General features: G+C 39.0%; 1 protein-coding gene across 3 annotated transcripts in view; it reads right to left on the bottom strand.

The window, feature by feature from the left end:
• Positions 1-18,234, bottom strand: part of BZW2 (basic leucine zipper and W2 domains 2) — a 57,285-nt gene that overhangs the window by 7,097 nt on the left and 31,954 nt on the right. For all 3 annotated transcript variants that reach the window (XM_066318274.1, XM_066318283.1, XM_066318265.1), the window contains exons 6-10: positions 12,369-12,504; positions 8,300-8,409; positions 6,312-6,482; positions 5,775-5,921; positions 1,488-1,626 (exon numbers count right to left, since the gene is read on the bottom strand). In XM_066318274.1, coding sequence (XP_066174371.1) covers positions 1,488-1,626; positions 5,775-5,921; positions 6,312-6,482; positions 8,300-8,409; positions 12,369-12,504 — 703 coding nt within the window. The remainder of the gene's footprint in view (positions 1-1,487; positions 1,627-5,774; positions 5,922-6,311; positions 6,483-8,299; positions 8,410-12,368; positions 12,505-18,234) is intronic.

Here is an 18,234-nt window from a genome sequence, read left to right as displayed (position 1 = left end):
CTCTATGGCAGTAGCTCTAAGGTCAGGCAAGCAGTTGGCAGTAGGTCTGTCAAACAGGGCAGATTCAGCTTCAGCCTAAACGGGGCCAGGGAGGGCTGGTAGCTGTGCTGCCCCATGACTGCATCAGATGGCAGAGGCAGGTGCTGCAGCATGCCCACCCCAGATTTTCCAAGCAGGAATGCAGGCATAGCAAATATTGGACAGACCATAAGGTAGCTCCAAACACTCCTCTAGACATCCTGTGAATCCTAAATAGTATTGTGGCACCTGTAGTGCTGAGGCTGAAGTCTTCTCAGTGCTCCAAACAGGCCTACCCAAGTAATCTGAAGTGTCAGAACAAGAGCACATGGGGTGAGCCAAGTAGATGGGAACTAGGTTCTTCAAGCATGTTAAGTTTAATGTACAATTCAGTGACTTATTTTCTTTTTAATTTTTAAATGCTTCGGCATGTCAGGTTTGCTCTTGCAGGCTAACACAGTAATGAATCTACAAAAATTCTGAAGGCAATCCTACACAAGACTATTTCTGGTTCGACCATCAGTTATGCTCTGAGTACACAGCAATTACGCCTCTCATTCACCATGTCCGGAGCAAATGTTCTTTCCAAAGAAAACTGAATCAAGTGATTGCTGCAGCTTACAGCTTCAAGTTGTTCTACAGTCATTAATGGTATTTACAAATTGTAGAATTTGAGGGCAGAAGGACAAGGTGCATTACTTTTTCATTCATCATTGAGGCCATGCTATATTGAAAGGATAGAAATAAATCCACATGACTCACTTCCTTCTGCAACCATGAAATTATTTTAACAGTTGGAACTCATTTGCCTTGAACACGTACCTGGACTCAACAGGGTGAACAAAGATTAGCATTAGGTTTCTACTCCTGCTGATTTTTCTCCTTCAACTATTTATACCCAGAACGTCAGAACAAACTGTTTGGCACCCACCCATCACACACGGTGCAAGACCATTAGTCTCTATGACAACCTGATCAGAATAAACTTGTGAAGAAGTCAATTTCACAATAAAAATGAAATCCATCAAAACTATGGCACCTGCAGAAATTTGGCAGGAAAAGAAGAATAAGAAAAGCTCCTTCGGGTAGAGAGTGAGTAAAAAAACCCACCAACTCCAAATGCCTGAAAAATCTGCCTGCTAAGAGGGTTTGCACTTTCAAGGTTTCCTAAAAACCAAGCTCTGAAATCTGCCAGAAATTTATAGAAATGTCTTCCTAAACTGCACTTGAAGTGACTGGACAGTGCTTGATCCTGCTCATGCTTCTTGAATATGAGATGAAAGCAACAGAGGGAGAGAAGGGCTTGTTTTGGCTTTTCCTGCTGCCACATACTCCTTTGAACTATTAAGGTATTCCAGTTCAACATCAACACAGTCTTTTCATATGCACTACCTGGTGAAACATCATAGGAGAGTGGCTGACACTGAGAATCCAAGCAGAGAATACAACAGTGGATTATTCACTATTACCTTTATAAAAGAGTACCACTATCTTCTGAAAGGCTTTCATGAAGTGAATGTTGTCATAACAGTACTCCTGCACTTTCTGGAGTAGGATCAACTCTGACTGGCCTTGAGTGCTGAACACAGCAAGCAGGGGGGCATATTGCTGGAAAGAAGAGAGGGTAAAAGTCAAAATGCATGTCAGTATACTCAAAAATAAATAAGCTTTTTTAGAATAAACATAATGAACTTCATCCTTGAAAATGTTTCACTGAAACTTTAGATTTACTTGCACACTGCACATCCTAAAACATCTACAATGCATATACACAGATATCCACGATTTTTTGTAGCATGTCCTGCATGCTGTAAACTAAAATTCAGTACCACTTAGTTACTGAATTCTGTAAAATCAATTTATTAAGCCCACAATCTGGCATTACTTCTGTCATACATTTCACAATGCAGTATTCTGTTCATGCAGGAGTGATGCTTTACAGATGTTCATAACGTAAGACATCCCAGGATGAAATACATGAAAAAAAATCTCTAGTTTCACAGGGGTTTTAGAAGTCCCAGGAAACTGAAATAAAGTAAATTATTCCAAGTTAACTATGATCAACTGTCCTTATTTTTTCTCATTACCACAATCAAGAACATCATGACACTCTGGTAAATGGCAACATTTTCCAAGCACAGTATTAACTGCTAATGTTACTCTGACAAGACAGTAGTGGTACATTTTATTGTCTTTTCCTGGAGTTAATGAATATAATAAAAAATAAAGCAAAAACTTACTTGTTATGCAATTTTCCACTCTTATTTCAGATCTTAAAACTAAAACTTACACTGAAGAACCACCTCTTTCCTTAAAACCCAGCGTTTATATCCATATCTCTCCAATTTCATCTTAGCCTGTGATAAGTCTAGCTAAGACTGCAATCTTAAATTTAAGGTAATATTATGAAGATTTTTCAGAGATGAAGTTAAATTACCTTTGATCTTCAGAGACCCTAGCCAAATACACACTGCATGTTACTATTTCATCTGCTCTTGCACTAATCAGCACAGCCTGTCTTCCAAGCCTTCAGTAACCCCAGTTTGGGATTCTCCAGCTGGATTTGCAATGACCTGATATCACAGAGTTCTGGTCTGAGTGACCAAGGCTGCTGCTGGTCTGAGTCAGGTGACAAACCACCCATCACCACAGCACTGATGGGCATGTTTAAAAATACACTTCAGCACCTCTCTGCAAGGGGCTAAATCCTGACACTTTTACCCAGTATGGTCCATGGAAATAATTACTAAAACACACAAAAATCAACTGAAATTTGACAGGTTGTTCCAAAATGTGTTTTGCAATAATTATCAGCTATTTAAAAGAGCACGAATTCACAATAGCAACAAGCAGCTCAGCAGGCTGATCGTATTTAGTACTTTTGGAAGAAACTCCCTTAAAACAGCTAGATAATAGCTAACACCAGAGGCCAAGTTTTTCCATCCTGATAGGTATAGCCACATTAGAAACAACATCAGTGCTTTGATAAGAGCACTGAAAATCTTGTGCAGGCTGTAAGTAGCTCTTTTTCCCTTTTTAGCCCTTGTAGCATCTAGCTGGTATCTTGGCAAACTGCAGGGAGGCAGGGCAATATACAGTGCAGTTTATATAATACCCTCAGCAGAACTCACCCCCATACACATGTTTGTGAAGTGCTGCTGTATATGAACATTGATAACTTCTAATAAAAATCCTATGTTTTCAGTTTGGAAGTAAATTGTCTTAATTTTGCTACATCTGACTTTACCCCCTTCACGTTCCTCCCTCACTTCTCAACTGGTACAGGCTCATAGTTATGAGTTTCACAAATGTCTGACTTAGGAACCTTCTTTTCTTTGCTGGCTGAGCAAGTGGCATTATTTTCCATTTGCATCATGTTAGGACGCAGGGGTTCAGCACCCACACTGCTCTAAAGCTTACCAGAGCCTTGCCTCCAGTGAGAATAGTCTGGAAGATTCTCCTCACTCATGCAGAACATCTCTTCTCTGCACTGGAGGCAGCCTAGGCACTAAGCCCCCGTGTCACAGTGAGGTTACTGGGACAATGAGGAGCTTATTCTGTGAGATGCAGGGTTGAACAGCTTGCCCTGTCTCCTCCTGAGGTCAGCTCCTGCTGGTGCTGCCATATGGATGGCACACATGACTTTTACTGCACTGCCTGAGTATGCTGGTTCATGGCTGCCCGCCTCAACCCTGCCATTAGGTAGCTACCCACCCAGCAAGGATTTTTGAGACTTGTAAACTAGGTCAATACCTTGTGTTCTGACACAACTTTTCAGGGGTGCCCTGTGTACAACTTATGGGAACAATCTGGTAAGTTAGAGACTGGTATTGAGATGTCAAAGCTCTGGCAACGTGCTTTGTGAAAGTTACCTGTCAGCTAGAGCTATACAAGAATAAATCCCACCATCTGACATGTCACACATCAAGTATGTATTTATACACATCCCAATAACAGCACCAGGTCAAGGCAACTCCCTGACTGTTTCCTGGGACATTGACACACAGGAGGGCACAGTACTGAGCTTTGTATCATCCTAACACTGTTAATCCACTTTCTAGAGTTAGCTCATACATTGAGCTAGCTGAGAGCCCTAAGAGAAGGATCCAAGATCTGTCTCCACCTGTTCTAAGAGGAAGGATGTGAAAAATTCTGTTTCATTTTTGAAGACCAAACTGTGAACTGTATCAAAGTCTAAACTGCTATTTTTATTGCTTCTATTAAAATCTTACCCCCTGAGTGCAAATAGTAAATATCCCATACAAGTTTTTCTCACTTTTAGAAAGTGGATGTACCTAGAAAGATGCCTATCTTATATAGGCAGGACGCCTTACCTAATTCATTGGGGATACATACATAGCTAGATGGATTGGGTCAGTGAGATGCATAGGACTAAACATCCAGTCAAACAGGATTTGTACAAAACCAGCTATGTTTCTCTTTTCCCAGAGTTCAAATATTCCAGAAAGTGTTTGTTAATTTGCCCTGCAGTACTAAACAATAAATCTCAATGGATACTTTGTTACAACTCAAAGAGAGATAATCAAATTTTACATCAAAAGAACAAGAAAAACAATGTCTCTCCTCCTTCTGGAAACTATCCTGTCCTTCTCCTGCTATTTGAGCCACTTGAGAAAACTTGAAGGCGGTCAGTCTTACCAAAGACTACACAATATCCCAAGTGACTACATTTCTAGGACTACTGATTGGGAAACTAAATTCAGACAAAAGGACAGCTACAGCAGGAGCTAAACCAACACGGGAACACCCAAGTATCGAGTGACACCCAATATGAAGAAATATCTACTTTACCATAAAGAATGTTTACCCAGACTGTTTCTGTTCCGAGGCAAACCTTGGAAGCCCTGGCTATGAGGGAGTATTCTCCTGGTCATAGATTACCAGCTTAAAAGGACTAAGTCTGCTGAAAAGCCTTTGCTGTCAGATCCAGTGTCTTGCACTGCACAGTGACTTCAGACTTAGACGAGGAACACAAATGATGGCAGTGATTGATGCCTCTGCATTGGTTTTGTGCTTCTTTTCTATCCCAAGTCCTTTAGAGTTTTTGTATCAACATGCAATGGTGGTACTGCAATATTGCAGCCTGTCTTACTATTCATTCAGTTCCCTCATCCTCAAGGACAGTAGCTGGATCAGAGAGCAACCACACTGTATGTACACACAGCCCCAAACCAGCTCCTGGCTTATCACTTGACAAGTCACTGAGTGTTCAGCTACCACAGCCAACATCAGCAACAACCGATTCACAGATTCTGGCCTCAGCATTCCTGCCTGGATCTATCCAGGCCTCTGCACAGCCAGCACAGGTGCTGCCTTATCATGCTCCCAAAACGTCTTTGCTTCTGGCAAAGACATTGCAACAGCAGTTCCTGCAGGCTTACTAGTCAGGTTTACTAGTCAAGTCTGAGTAGGCTGAGCTCCAGGAGTTGCGTAGCCCTGTCTCAGTGCAAGGAGCCTCTCAGGGATCTGTCACCCTGGGAAAGCACAAGGAAGAGGTGCTCAGACTGACCACCTTGGCTCACCCTGGCACTGTGGGACTCAGAGCACTCAGTGATCTGAACTCAGTTTTGCATCCATTTGACTGAAGTCAGACTACACAAGACTTGATATCCTCAGCATCAACCTTCTAAAACCTAAATCTCTTGGATTTAAACAGGTAAAAACTTGACAGCCAAAGAAGGCATTCAGTGAATTCTTGAAGACAGCTTTCTTCTTGTCTTCACCCATGTAGGTACCTTCAGATGTTTGAGGGCCTGCTCTGCAACCAGCTCCTCTTTCTTGTTCCATTCTACAGCATTCATGACACAGGTCCAAAGGAGACCAATCACTGCTGGCTCTGGCAGCTCATTTCTTTTCATTTCCTCTTTTACATAAAGTACTACCTGCAGAAGGAAATAAGCGACATTTCCAGTGAACCACAAATGATGCTGACTTTCTAAATACTTGCAGTCATTTACAACACAATGGCGTAGAAGTATTAAGAAATAAAATTAGAACAAGATTTTGTCCCTCTTCTCTAGCCTAACAGTTAATGCAGTTAAAGAAAATACATTTTCAAGGATAAATGACGGAGAACCTCCCCATCCCCCAGATAACTACACTTGGAAATCCAGAGGATATTTGGTTGCTTTGTCTTAAGCACATGGTGACCTGAGGGATAAATAAAAATAGTTTAAAGAAAAACAGAGGCGATCTGTTCCTCTCTACCTAATGTTGATTTAAATCTTTGATTATGATTCAATAAACAGAAAGTTGTAAAAAACCACTTTTACCTCCTTAATTGGGCATTCCTGAGAGAGACGTTCTTGTAGTTCTTTTTGAAGTTCTTTACGAGTCCCCAGAGACTGCTGAACTCTAAGGAAATCTGAGAGCTCTTTTAGACCTGCTTCAGTAAAATACTTGGCAAAATGGTCCACATTCTGCCGGTTGGCTGGAAATAGTTCCTAAAAAGACAGGAATGCTCTTGGTTAAATAATCAACTATGACTCTTGACAGAATGGAAAGAACATTTTTTAAGAATGAACAGTAGGAATAACCTGCTACTTCACTTAAAACACTGCTTGTATCCTGGAAAACACTGGAAAAGTCAACACTTCATTCATATTGCAGTGTTTCACTGCAGTGGAGGGAAAAAATTATGTCCAGTTACACAAATAATCTAACACTCACTCCATATGAAGTGCATGTACTTATGAGTAGCCATGAGCCACACATCGCTCAAAACAGTCCTAAGAGGAACCATACTTTTTCCAGATTCCAAGAGTCTTGTAGGGAAAGTACAAAGGAATGATGGCAAAACCATTATAGGCAAAGCACATTTATCACACTCTCCCAGCACATCCCCACGTTTAAGAAAAACACATTCAATAATACGTAAGTGGCCCAGGCATGCTGGCCTACCACTAACGCATCATTTAACAAAAATCACAATTTCCACTATGTACTGTTAACATTAACTCCTGTAGACATTCCTAATTATAAGGCACCATCATTTTATGGAGGTTCAGCTACTTAGAAAAGTTAAAATTATTATTAAAAATCACTATAGCAAATGCCCCATCTTGGAAAGCATTCAATGGCATTTGCTTACTGTCCATTCTGGGTGTCTTAACAATGATCTATGATCCTGGGATCAATAACCCTTCTTTTTAACAAAGAAGCTAGAGACTGTCCATCTATTTACTTACTGACTAATGAAATTAAGAAGAAACTTTCATAAAGGCATCTATGCTAGGCAACACCATCTGATACTTTACAGTTGTTTAATAGAGCAGAGTAATGAGAGCAAACAGCTGAAAGTTTAAGTCAGTCAAGCTTGAAATAGAAATAAGATGCACTTTTCTTCCCTGCCCTCTCCCCACAATAAACAGTGTAATTAGCCATTTCCCAGCTTAATGGCAAATTATTTATGACTTGGACACTTAAAATCAAGCACAAATTGAAGAGATGGAGGAGCATGGGAGGCTCCTTACTTTTGAAAGATACTTGCTTAATTATATATCACTGAGGTAGAAACAGGAAATACTGCTGAGTCTCCAGGCAGTGCTACACGGGACGTGTATTTGACTGCATTATCACAGCAGCAATCTTTCTGAGGATTGAAAAGCCCCAAATGATCTTCAGAAACACACTGGGAGAAAACGGCACATGAAATTGCTGCATATGCATATATTCTCTGAACACCTTACCAGGAACCAGACTACAGGTTCTGAGTCCTAAGGCTGAAAGCACCCTGCACTGTACCTACTAGGTCTGCTGTAACCACTGCAGGACCATTTATGCTACCTAGATTGTTACTGCTGCAGAAAATTACCTTACTATTCATTTACTATACTATTAAACACTGCTGCTTCAGAAACTTACATTCCAATCATAATTCCTTATACTTTATATACCATTTACAAAAGGAAAATGTGTTTAAAGAAACAGAGCTTCTCACAACCATTTGCTGGTATGTTTTGTTAGCAGTAGTTAGAAAAGAAAACCCCATTTACTTAATTCTCAAGCCTCATTTATACAGTCTCTCAGGAGGCATCTGACTACAGGAAAAAGAGACAGAATGTAAAAACGTGATACTTAATATTCCTGAACCTGTATCAATGCTACAGCCGTAACAATATTGCTGTGTTTCAAAACATTTTAGAAACGCTAACAGAGTCTGAGGGGGAGTTAACATGCTTACAGCAAACTACCATCTGCATTTCATTTCCTTCTTTTTCCCTGGGAGAGATAAAGATTATTGAAAATATATTGTACTTACTAGCAATCTCTTATCGAGGTTGGCTTTTCTCAAAGCAGAGGTAACAGAATTGGCATCTTTCTCTGCCATCCATGCTTTAAAAAGCTTTACAGCGAAAGAGGCTGCAATCCCTATTAGAGAAAAGCACAAAACATGTTTCAGCAATTTTCAACATAAATTAGAGTTGACGATAAGAAGTTCAAGGTTACAAAAAAGTTACAAGACTGTGGAATGAAAATACATTTATGACAACAGAAACAAACACATAGAGCTAAAATGCCTATTTTTTTCTTTAATGCAAAATTAGTCTTCTGAATTATGCTAGATTGTTTGAAAAGCTTTTCATTTGGCATTGCCCATCACCATTCAGTTGCTCAAAGATTTTCTTTGCAATTATTTTCCCTACATTCCCAATTCACAGACTGAGTGAATGCAAAAGGAAAAATTATGCATTAAATGGATAGGAAACAAAGGCACAAAACAATAAAGGATAATCAAGAACAAGAACTAAGAAAACATATCTTCAATTTTTTAGCAAATTCTGGAATAGGGTTAAATAACTTTGGACCTTCAAGGTGACTGATTGTACTATGTCCTCTAGGAGCCATTTAGTAGCCAGTTGTACCAGGCATGAACACTATTTTAAGTGAAAAAACTCCTTCCTTGAGGCACAACTTAGTATTGTGTGTATTAAATCAAACAAACTCTACCTCCACTAGCTGTGGATTTCCCAGAGGAGTTAATAAACCATTAAGTTCACACCTTCTATTTCCTACAGCTGCACCACCACCACAACTGCTCCAGATTCTCCACTGCAAGTGCAGGGAGCTGAAGGAAGCTGAAAGGCCTCAGAAACGGAGCTCATCATTGAGGAAGGTCGCCTGTAGGTCAGTTATGATTCTCCATACTACACTGATACCAACATCAGGGCTACTGAAGGTAGTGATGATAATGCATAATGAAAAGCACAATGCCATGCTACAGCTGGCCACTGTAGTTTTCTGTCTCACCTCCAGATAGTCCAGAAGCTCTTAGAACTACATGGAACCTACTGGTGAGAAGGAGCTTCATCACTCTTAGCCACTTTATAGATATTCATTATTTTTATTTCTAGCATACTTTCACTAAATGCGTCACCAAACAAGAACAGAAGAGATTATTCCTAGACCACTGTAAAATTCACTGACAGTCTTTACACATCTTGACTGTTATGGCAGTTTTGGCAAGCTTATTTCAGGAGCTCAGTCATAAGACATGATCCTTAGATAAGTACTTGTACAGAACCAGGGATGCACAATGCCATGCCAAGACATGCCTGCAAATACTTCTTTGGGCTTGTTTTACATTTTGGACATGATGCAGCAATCTTAAGTGCTGCAAGCAGACTAATCAAGATTCACAAAGCCTGGTCAACCAGTAGGTGACTAAGGCATAACTTCCACCTGCAAACACACTTCAGCATATCCATGTTCTTATGTGATCAATACCAAAATTTAATGGAATGCTCTCTGTCACCAAGCATTGTCCCAGTACACATATCCTAGATAAAATTTGTAGTTTTAGCTTAAAACAAAGTAAGTTTTATGCCAGTCTTAGTATTAGAGGGTATGCTGTTTTCAGCTGGGTAGAGTTAATTTTTTTCACAGTGGCAGTATTGGGCTGTATTTTGGATTTATGCTGAATAGAGGGTTGATTATACAGACATTTTTGTTATTGCTGAGCAGGGCTTACACAGAGCCAAGACCTTTTCTTGGCTTGAAACCTTGAGACCTTGTCCAACTGCCACTCTGGCAAGGAAGTTGGGAGGAGACACAGCCAGGTGACTCCAACAGACCACAGGGATATTCCAGACTGTATGACATCATGCTCAGTATATGAAGTGAGGGGAAGAAGCAAGAAGGGGGGAATATTTTAAACGGCAGCTTTTGTCACCCTAAGTACCCATTATGTGTGATGCAGCCCTGCTCTCCTGGAGGTGGCAGAACATCTCCATGGGAAGCAGTGAACTAATGCATTGTTTTGCTTTGTGTGTGCAACTTCTGCTTTCCCCATTAAACTGTCTTTATCTCAACCCATGAATTCTCCTGCTTTTGCTCTTCCCATTCTCTCCTCATCCTGCTGGTGTGGGAGTGAGCCAGAGGCTGTGTGGGGCTTGCCTGCAGGCTGGGATTACACCATGACAGAGGTGGGTTGTTCCATGGCTTCACTACCCACATATTTCAAACTTCTCATTTACAGCCCAAATTTATCACTGGCCTGTGCCTATACTCTATGCATGTGCTGCCATTCTTTTGTTTTAAATAGCTCTTCTCTTTTTATTTGCTTTGGGCTTTTTCCCCCTTATTCGCAGAAAGTAATTCTAGCCATTTATATTCTTGACTAATCCCATTAGCTGCTTTTTGCATTTCCACTACTTTGCCAGCACAGTGGACAAGAAGGATACACTCAACCCTGACAAGATTCCATCACCACCTAGACCTTTCTCTGTCTCTCCTACAAGTACGTCAGCAATCTATGAAAGAATATTTTGTCTTCTATCTATATATAACAGTGAAAGTAATGACAACACTGAAATAAGGTAATCTAAAATTAAAGCAGGTATTTGCACTCAAACTTGATACATCTCCTATCTACCCAACTTCTCTTATCTCACTTTCAGCCATCTCTTAGCCAGTGTTACAAGTCCCATGCTGATCAACAACTCCCTCAGCTTACCTAATTGTTTCCTCATGTATTTTAACTTCACCGCCTGCAGCATTTTTTTTGTAAATCAAAGAAATCTTTGAGTTTATTCATGTATGATCTACTTCTTTTGCCTTGCTATGTCCTCCATTTTTAAACTATCTTTGCATCTTCAATTATTCTTGCATAAAATATTTACTCCAGGATACTGACTGAACAATCTTTTCTCAAATGCTGTCACAGGTGCATTTTTAGTATATACAAACCAAGAACTAGAAGTATATATAAGCTCTGACAAATTTTAGGGCTCCTAGAAACATAAGTTCATAATGCAAATAAGAATTGTATTCTTAAAATGCTGATTTAAAATATAAGTTTCTATGATTTTTAAAAACTTGGGTTTTCCAATGCCTCTTGTCTTCACATAACTAGGACGAATTTTATTTAAACACATTGCAGACAATCACCCTAAAAACATGGATTAGTGCTTTTGTTTGAGATGTTTCCTAGTTTAATTTTGATTCCAAAAGCTGTGAGTGATGACAGAGCAAAGCTGCAGCTGTGCCTTTTCTTTCTGCAGCATTTAGAAAACAAATGTAATGGTTAGCATGCTGCAAATAAGAATATGAAGTTAGAATAATTTTTTTAAATGAAAATTAGAATACATTTTAGCTAATTCATAACTCAAACAAAATCAAAAAAAGGTCATGAAAACTAAAACTGCCAGCATCCTTGTAATCATGCCAGGTAGTCAGAACTCTCAGAGAAAGTGTTGAGCAAGCAGTTGCAAAATCAGGACTCCATGGTAGACAGCTATAAATATAAAACAAAAATCCTTTTATAAAAGTAATCTCAAAAACTCATTGTACCTTAAGACTGAAAGAACTCGTTTACTCATCATATAATAAACACAAATTCATGAGAATGTTTATCAGTCACTGATCACTACTAGTATGAAGGCAAAATGAGGGATTGATTTTTCTCCTGTAATATCCCACTGGCCTGCATGGGATCACTATCCCACTTCTCACTCACAAGACATTAGCAACACTTGAAGAAATGCCAGCAGATCTATCTCAGGAATAGATATACTTCACACCTCTATAGTACCACAATAATACATTAATTCTACAATTTTGCACACACAAGTATGACTTCCAAAAAACCATAAATCCTTTGGGGTTTGTTTTTGTTTTGTGGCTTTTTTTCTGTCTGATTGGCATCTTACAAGATTTCACAAAGTATGTTAGGCACTGCTGTCCGTATATGCTTCTGCTTTAAAATACTGATTTCTGTTGTACAGTCACAAGTTTCCAACTTTCATTTTATTGCAACATGCATCATACATTGCAATAAAATACATCTCCTTTAGAAAAGCTAAGAGAAGAAAAAATACATGGAAAATTACCTTCTTTGACTATATTGTCAGTGAAGAGGCTTGTTAAAATTGTAGCAGGAAGAGTCCCATTGGCTAACAGGATGCCAGAAAGCATTGCCAGTTTTGTCTGCTCCGTCTCAGTAAAGGCTTTAAGAAACAACAGGAGCTGTTGGCCAGACAAGGAAAAAGAGTATTTATTTGAGACATAGGTAGACAATAGACAGAAATTACTAACAGTTTTATTTCTTGCTTCTTGAGAAGCCTCAATGCAAATTACAGCAATTACATCAAAATCTATCTAGAAGCATGACAGTGCCATTTTACTGACCCTTTGTAATTTCACTTTCTCTAAGAACACAAGACAGTACCTGAAGGGAGCCTACAAACAAGATGTAGAGAGATTATTTACAAGAGCAGCTACTGACAGGAAAGAGGGAAATGGCTTCAAACTGAAACAAAGTTGCTTTAGATTAGATATTAGAAAGAAATCTTTACTGTGAGGATGGCAAGGCTTTGGGATAGGTTGCCCAGAGAAGCTGTGGATATCCTACCCTTGACAGTGTTCAAGGCCAGGTTAGATGGAGCTCTGAGCAACCTGGTCTAGTAAAAGACCCCATGGCAGGGGGTTTGGAGTTAGAAGATCTTTAAGACCCCTTCCAACCCAAAACATTCTATCATTCTGTGATTCTCTGGGGATATGGCCTTAGTCAGGTATAAAACACTTGTCTTCTCCAAATATATATATATATATACATACATACATATATATATATATATACAAATATATATATATACACACATATGTATAAAGGTAAAAGTACTTGCCACAGGCTTAAGACACACAGAAATTACAGGATCACAGACAGGAGCCTGCCTATTCACATCTTCAGACTTCCAGCTAAGCAACACAGTGTTGCAGTTTGTTTTCTAGCTTTTGAAAACTATTGCTCATGCAAACAATAAAAGGATGGGAAATTTTCATGGTTTTCTTTTAGGGAAAGGAATATAGCACAACTACAACAGATTTTTTACTGGCTAAAATAAGAAATATATTTCAAGTTCAGACATTCTTGATAAAGTTGACAAAGGACAGACAGGAACACAGGCTGATTTAAGACCTTGCCAGTACTAATTACAAGAGAAAACAAACATCTTGAGAAAAAAATACAAATCTCACCATCTTGGAAGATCTGAACTACATATAGACCTTTTAATTCTAAAACTGGCAATTAAGTCTGTTAAGGCAATTAAAATTTTAAAATTTTACTTTCACATGTTAAAATTATTGACTTGAGAGCATATTGATGAAGCACATTATGCCCTTTTCCCTTTATATCAGAAAAAAAAAGTTATGCAGAATCAGATTTTGTCAATGACATTATTGCTAACAATAATGTTTTCTTAATGTGTGGTTAATGAGTAATAATATGGGTGATGGGATAAAAGATGAGACAATAAAGGACAGCTTCATTCAATGCAAAAAGCTGCTGATTCCATCAAATGCTAGCTTACAAATTTACCATTACCTCAGAAGAATGGGGAAAAAAAAGTACTGCAAATACAATTTTCTGCAGTAAAGAGTACTCATTTTTTTCTTCATAAGGAAGAACAAATGGCACCCCTTCAAAAGGATGTCGTGACCTTCTGCTGTCAGGACACCCTTTTTTTCTTTTCTAAATGAGCAACAAATGCAATCAAAGCAAAACAGTTTGTTTTGATAGAAAATTCTCACCAGTTTTGCACATTGAGGGTATTTCTCAATTACCAGATTCCACTCCTACAAAGGGACAGAATATAATACATGTCTCTGTTCTTGTTTGTTACCATGGGCAGTGAAAGATCTTCTCTGAGATATCTAAGCAGCTTATCAACAACTGTAAAGCTTTCTGAATGCAGTGATGTTCTAAAAATCCAGGTACCTAATGAAGTTATTAAATCTCATGCAGTGTTTTATGAATGTTCTGCTCTGCATCAGTGAACAGAACTGAAAAAAACCTCATTCATACGGTAGTACTTACATAATAACATCAGCTTTAAATTACAGCTTACACAGGACTGAATGACTCAGCCACAGACAAATCACTCAGAATTTTTTTCAGTGGGCTTCAGCCAAAAGACTGCAACATACACTTTCAGCTTAAAAGAACAATTATGAAACTACCAAATCTCAAGGTGTAATTTTATTTCAGCAAACTGTGACTCAACCACAAAACGCATGAAAATCTGGGATGCAGAAGAATGGAGTTATTATTTCTAAATATATGAATGAGAAACAAATAGTGTGCTGTATTCCCAAATGCAGCAACTAACTGGTGTGTATAATGGTGTAGGGAAAGGAACTCCAGGGCTACATTTAATAGAAAACAGAGTACTTTTGCAGAATTTCAATATAATCCTAGTGCAATCCTAGTGTTTACTGGAAGCCTGTGGATTAAAGCTTTCTTTCTCAATAATACCGTACTAAAATTAAAATCTGCACAAGAAAAAAAATCAGAATTAGACCTCTTTTTTGGAAGTACTGAGACTGTTAATAAAGAGGAAACAGAATCAGATTTCTGTGTACCCCACTTAAATATTTTTTCTTTTGCTTCTATATAAACAATAGATGAGGGTTTTGATTAGAAAGTGGTCGCGCTGACCACTTTAACATTACAGGCTAGGTTTTGACATACTTCTGAGCTCTAACCTCCATCCTTTTATCAGTAATGTGGAGATCATGAACAGTTATACCCATTCATGTTAAAATGAACAGTTATGTCCCATTCATGTTAAATTTGAGCCAGGAAAGCAAGAACCCAGCTGCAAAGCCAAAATTATAGCTGCAGTCCAAGATGAAGACAGATTCCATGAGAGGGACACCCAAAAATTCATCAACTCTAATTTTGAGAAATCTGTATTTGTTCAAATATTTTGGAAGGTCTGAAACCACGTCTGTGGAGTTTGCAGCCTCATCTTCTTCCTCTTCCTCTGAAACATGCTCCTTGCAAGGCTCTCAGAATTTATGTGGTTACTGGTGTTCTTGAACTGCATCCCACTGCAGCATGTATGAAACAGTACCCTCATCTTCTACACATCCCTCTCTACATAAAGTACTGTTGGTGCTACTAGCCCAATTTTTGTTTTACTAGTATTTTTCAAAAGCAGCTCAAATCTAGACTAGTCCTTTCCTGCTGTTTAAGGACACTATTCTATACTTGCCAGCAATTTAAAAATATAGTTTAGGGGGAAACTGGGTGATAGGAAACCCCAAAACCTCTCATAAACCCGTTTTAAAAATGATAAAAGAGAACCTAAATTTCAGTTCAAAGTTGTTACTTCAGATTTCTATTGCTGATTAATTTAAGCACTCTTCTTTTACCATCACAATTACAAACCTCAGTAGGGAAGTCACAAAACGTCCAAGACACTTCAGAATAGTTCCCAACCACCCACAGAACATTCCCCAAGCTAATGCCTCCCTGCTGTCAGCCAAGCACAGACATTACTGCTTTTGCTAGACACAAACTGCTTCCAGGCATAAAAAGGGCAGCTCTGGCTTACAATTTTGTATTGCTATGGTATCTGTAAGAAATCTCAACTATTTAAGCAGAAATTCAGAATACCTAATAAGCACCAGACCAGACCTAATGTGATGTTCTGCATTGTTTTTGTCATTAAAGTCTTTTAAGCACAATTTCTGGGCAGAGAAGATGTGCACAAGCAAACATTAAAAAACACTAAAAATGTGTGCATCATTAAAAAAGAAAACGTAAGATAAATAAGTGTTTCTGATAACCTCTTGTGATCCAGAAATCTTAAATGGTGAAAATTTAGGAACTCTACCCACACAGGGAGTGTCGCATTGTTTTATATCTTCATTATCTGAACTGGTCTGTTGCTGATAGTTTGTCACATCTGCAGACAGCACTGAATTGTCAGCAATGGAGAAGGCAGCTAATATAGCAACAGATATCTGCTGACTGAGTCTTGCCTTTCGCTTAGCTGACTTAAAGCATTTCTGCTAATTCCCTATTCAATCTCAGAATGTTATTCTCTCATTTCCTAATTCCTAGCTTAATTTAAAGTCTTTCATCAGGAAATAGCAGATGTCCCAACATCTCCCAGCACTTCAGACATCCTCTCATGACTCAGTAATATTTACCACAGTTAAGACAAAAAAAAATTATCTGTACTTTATCCTGCTTTTGGTATTAAGAAGTTCATATAGAAAATTACCTAAACATGTAAACATACTAGACAGATAACAACTGCATTCTTCATCCACAGAAATACATGGAGAAAGACAAACATATTTGGAATCTAGAATTTTTGAAATATCTATGAATTTGAGCGTGGCCTATGTCAGTACATTGGGCCATGCTCATATGAACTTAAGCTGCCTACATCCAAACACAGAAAGTGAGCAATGCATCTAAACATCTTTGTCTTCTGTTGAAATTGCTTGCACAAAACAATTTAGATGTAAAACTTTAGATATATGGTTTGCTTATGCCATGAGAAAAATGAGTAACTGGCAATTCTGAGGAGAGAGAGTTAAGAAATAAAACAACTGAAAGCTAGAAGCAGACAAAAAGCGGAAAGGAGGTAGAAAATAATGTCCTAATGACAAAGTTGTGATCTAAACGACATAAAGCAAATACTTATGCAAATACTGCTATCTAAGATAATCTCTCTTGAAAGAAAAGTCCCACTGACACCATCTGCTTCTTTAGTGTGAAACTGCTAGTACTGCCTTGGCTTTTTTGGCATGCCTTTTTCTACAGGAAGAGCTAATTTTCCCCCAAGTGCTCTATCTGCCTAATGAGTGCCAGAAACATCACTTCCATTGCTTGGGACCATGACCCAAAAAACCACCAAACAACCCCCCCGCCAAAAAACCCAAAAAACCACCCCCCACCCCCCCAACCCCCCCCCCCAAAAAAAACCAAAAACAAACAACAAAACACCCAACCAAAAATCAATGAGTCACTCTCTTACTTATCTAACCAACTAACTGCAGCAGTCTTTGGTCTAGCAGAAACACCTTCTGGAAATACAAATGTATCTATCTTCTGGCCCTCCATGGGCAGCTACTCCTGTACAAATTACAGCATGCAGGGATTAAAGGATTAAGTGGTTAAAAACCCTGCAGCCTCATAAAATGAGAAAACAGTCACTTTGTGGGTTCACACAAGCAGGGGGAGGGGGAATATAAGCCAAAGGCACCTACAAGTAGTCCCCAAGGATTTTAAGGGCAATGGGAGGTGCATTACAAGGCCCAAACACCCTCACAGCCACCATTCTATTTCCTATTTTCTAAATCTCTAAAAACTGGATTAACTGAGGAGAAGGATAGACACTGCATCCCCAGGAGCCACACCAAGATTCACACCAGCACCATGGGTGGTGATGGAAGGGCAGATGGAAAGATTTCCCCAACAGCCTAGGACCACTGTGCAAACCTCACCTCATGATTTGTCATACAAGATGTAATCTGACGCTGAAAACTATCCAAAAAGCACATACATAAAATTAAAGTTTCCAGCCTGCAAGATGAACAAGCCTGCTCTGATCCTACACTGGCACGGCTAGGATGTTTCCAACGGCTTTCAGTGAGTAGCTTGGCTCCAGTCACACTGCACCTCAAATGACAGCTTTCTCTCAAGCTGGCACGTGCCTAAACTTTACGTCAGAGGCACCTGCTCCTTTACTAAGAGTTAAATTATTATGTATTAGCCATAGTCTCCTCTTGTCACTAAGAGCACAAAGTGAATTTTTGGAAGCCTAAGAGGATGCAAAGCCAAGCAAGTTACAGAGATGAGCAGAGGCGGCTTGAATTGACATGGCATTTGATTAATATGCTGAGCACTCTCTGAAACTTGAATGCTGTGAGTCAGCGCTTCTCATGTCAGTGATT

The sequence above is a fragment of the Sylvia atricapilla genome, chromosome 1 (genome assembly GCF_009819655.1).
Source record: "Sylvia atricapilla isolate bSylAtr1 chromosome 1, bSylAtr1.pri, whole genome shotgun sequence".
Classification (NCBI taxonomy): Eukaryota; Metazoa; Chordata; class Aves; order Passeriformes; family Sylviidae; genus Sylvia; species Sylvia atricapilla.
This window is presented reverse-complemented; position numbering and strand designations above follow the sequence as displayed.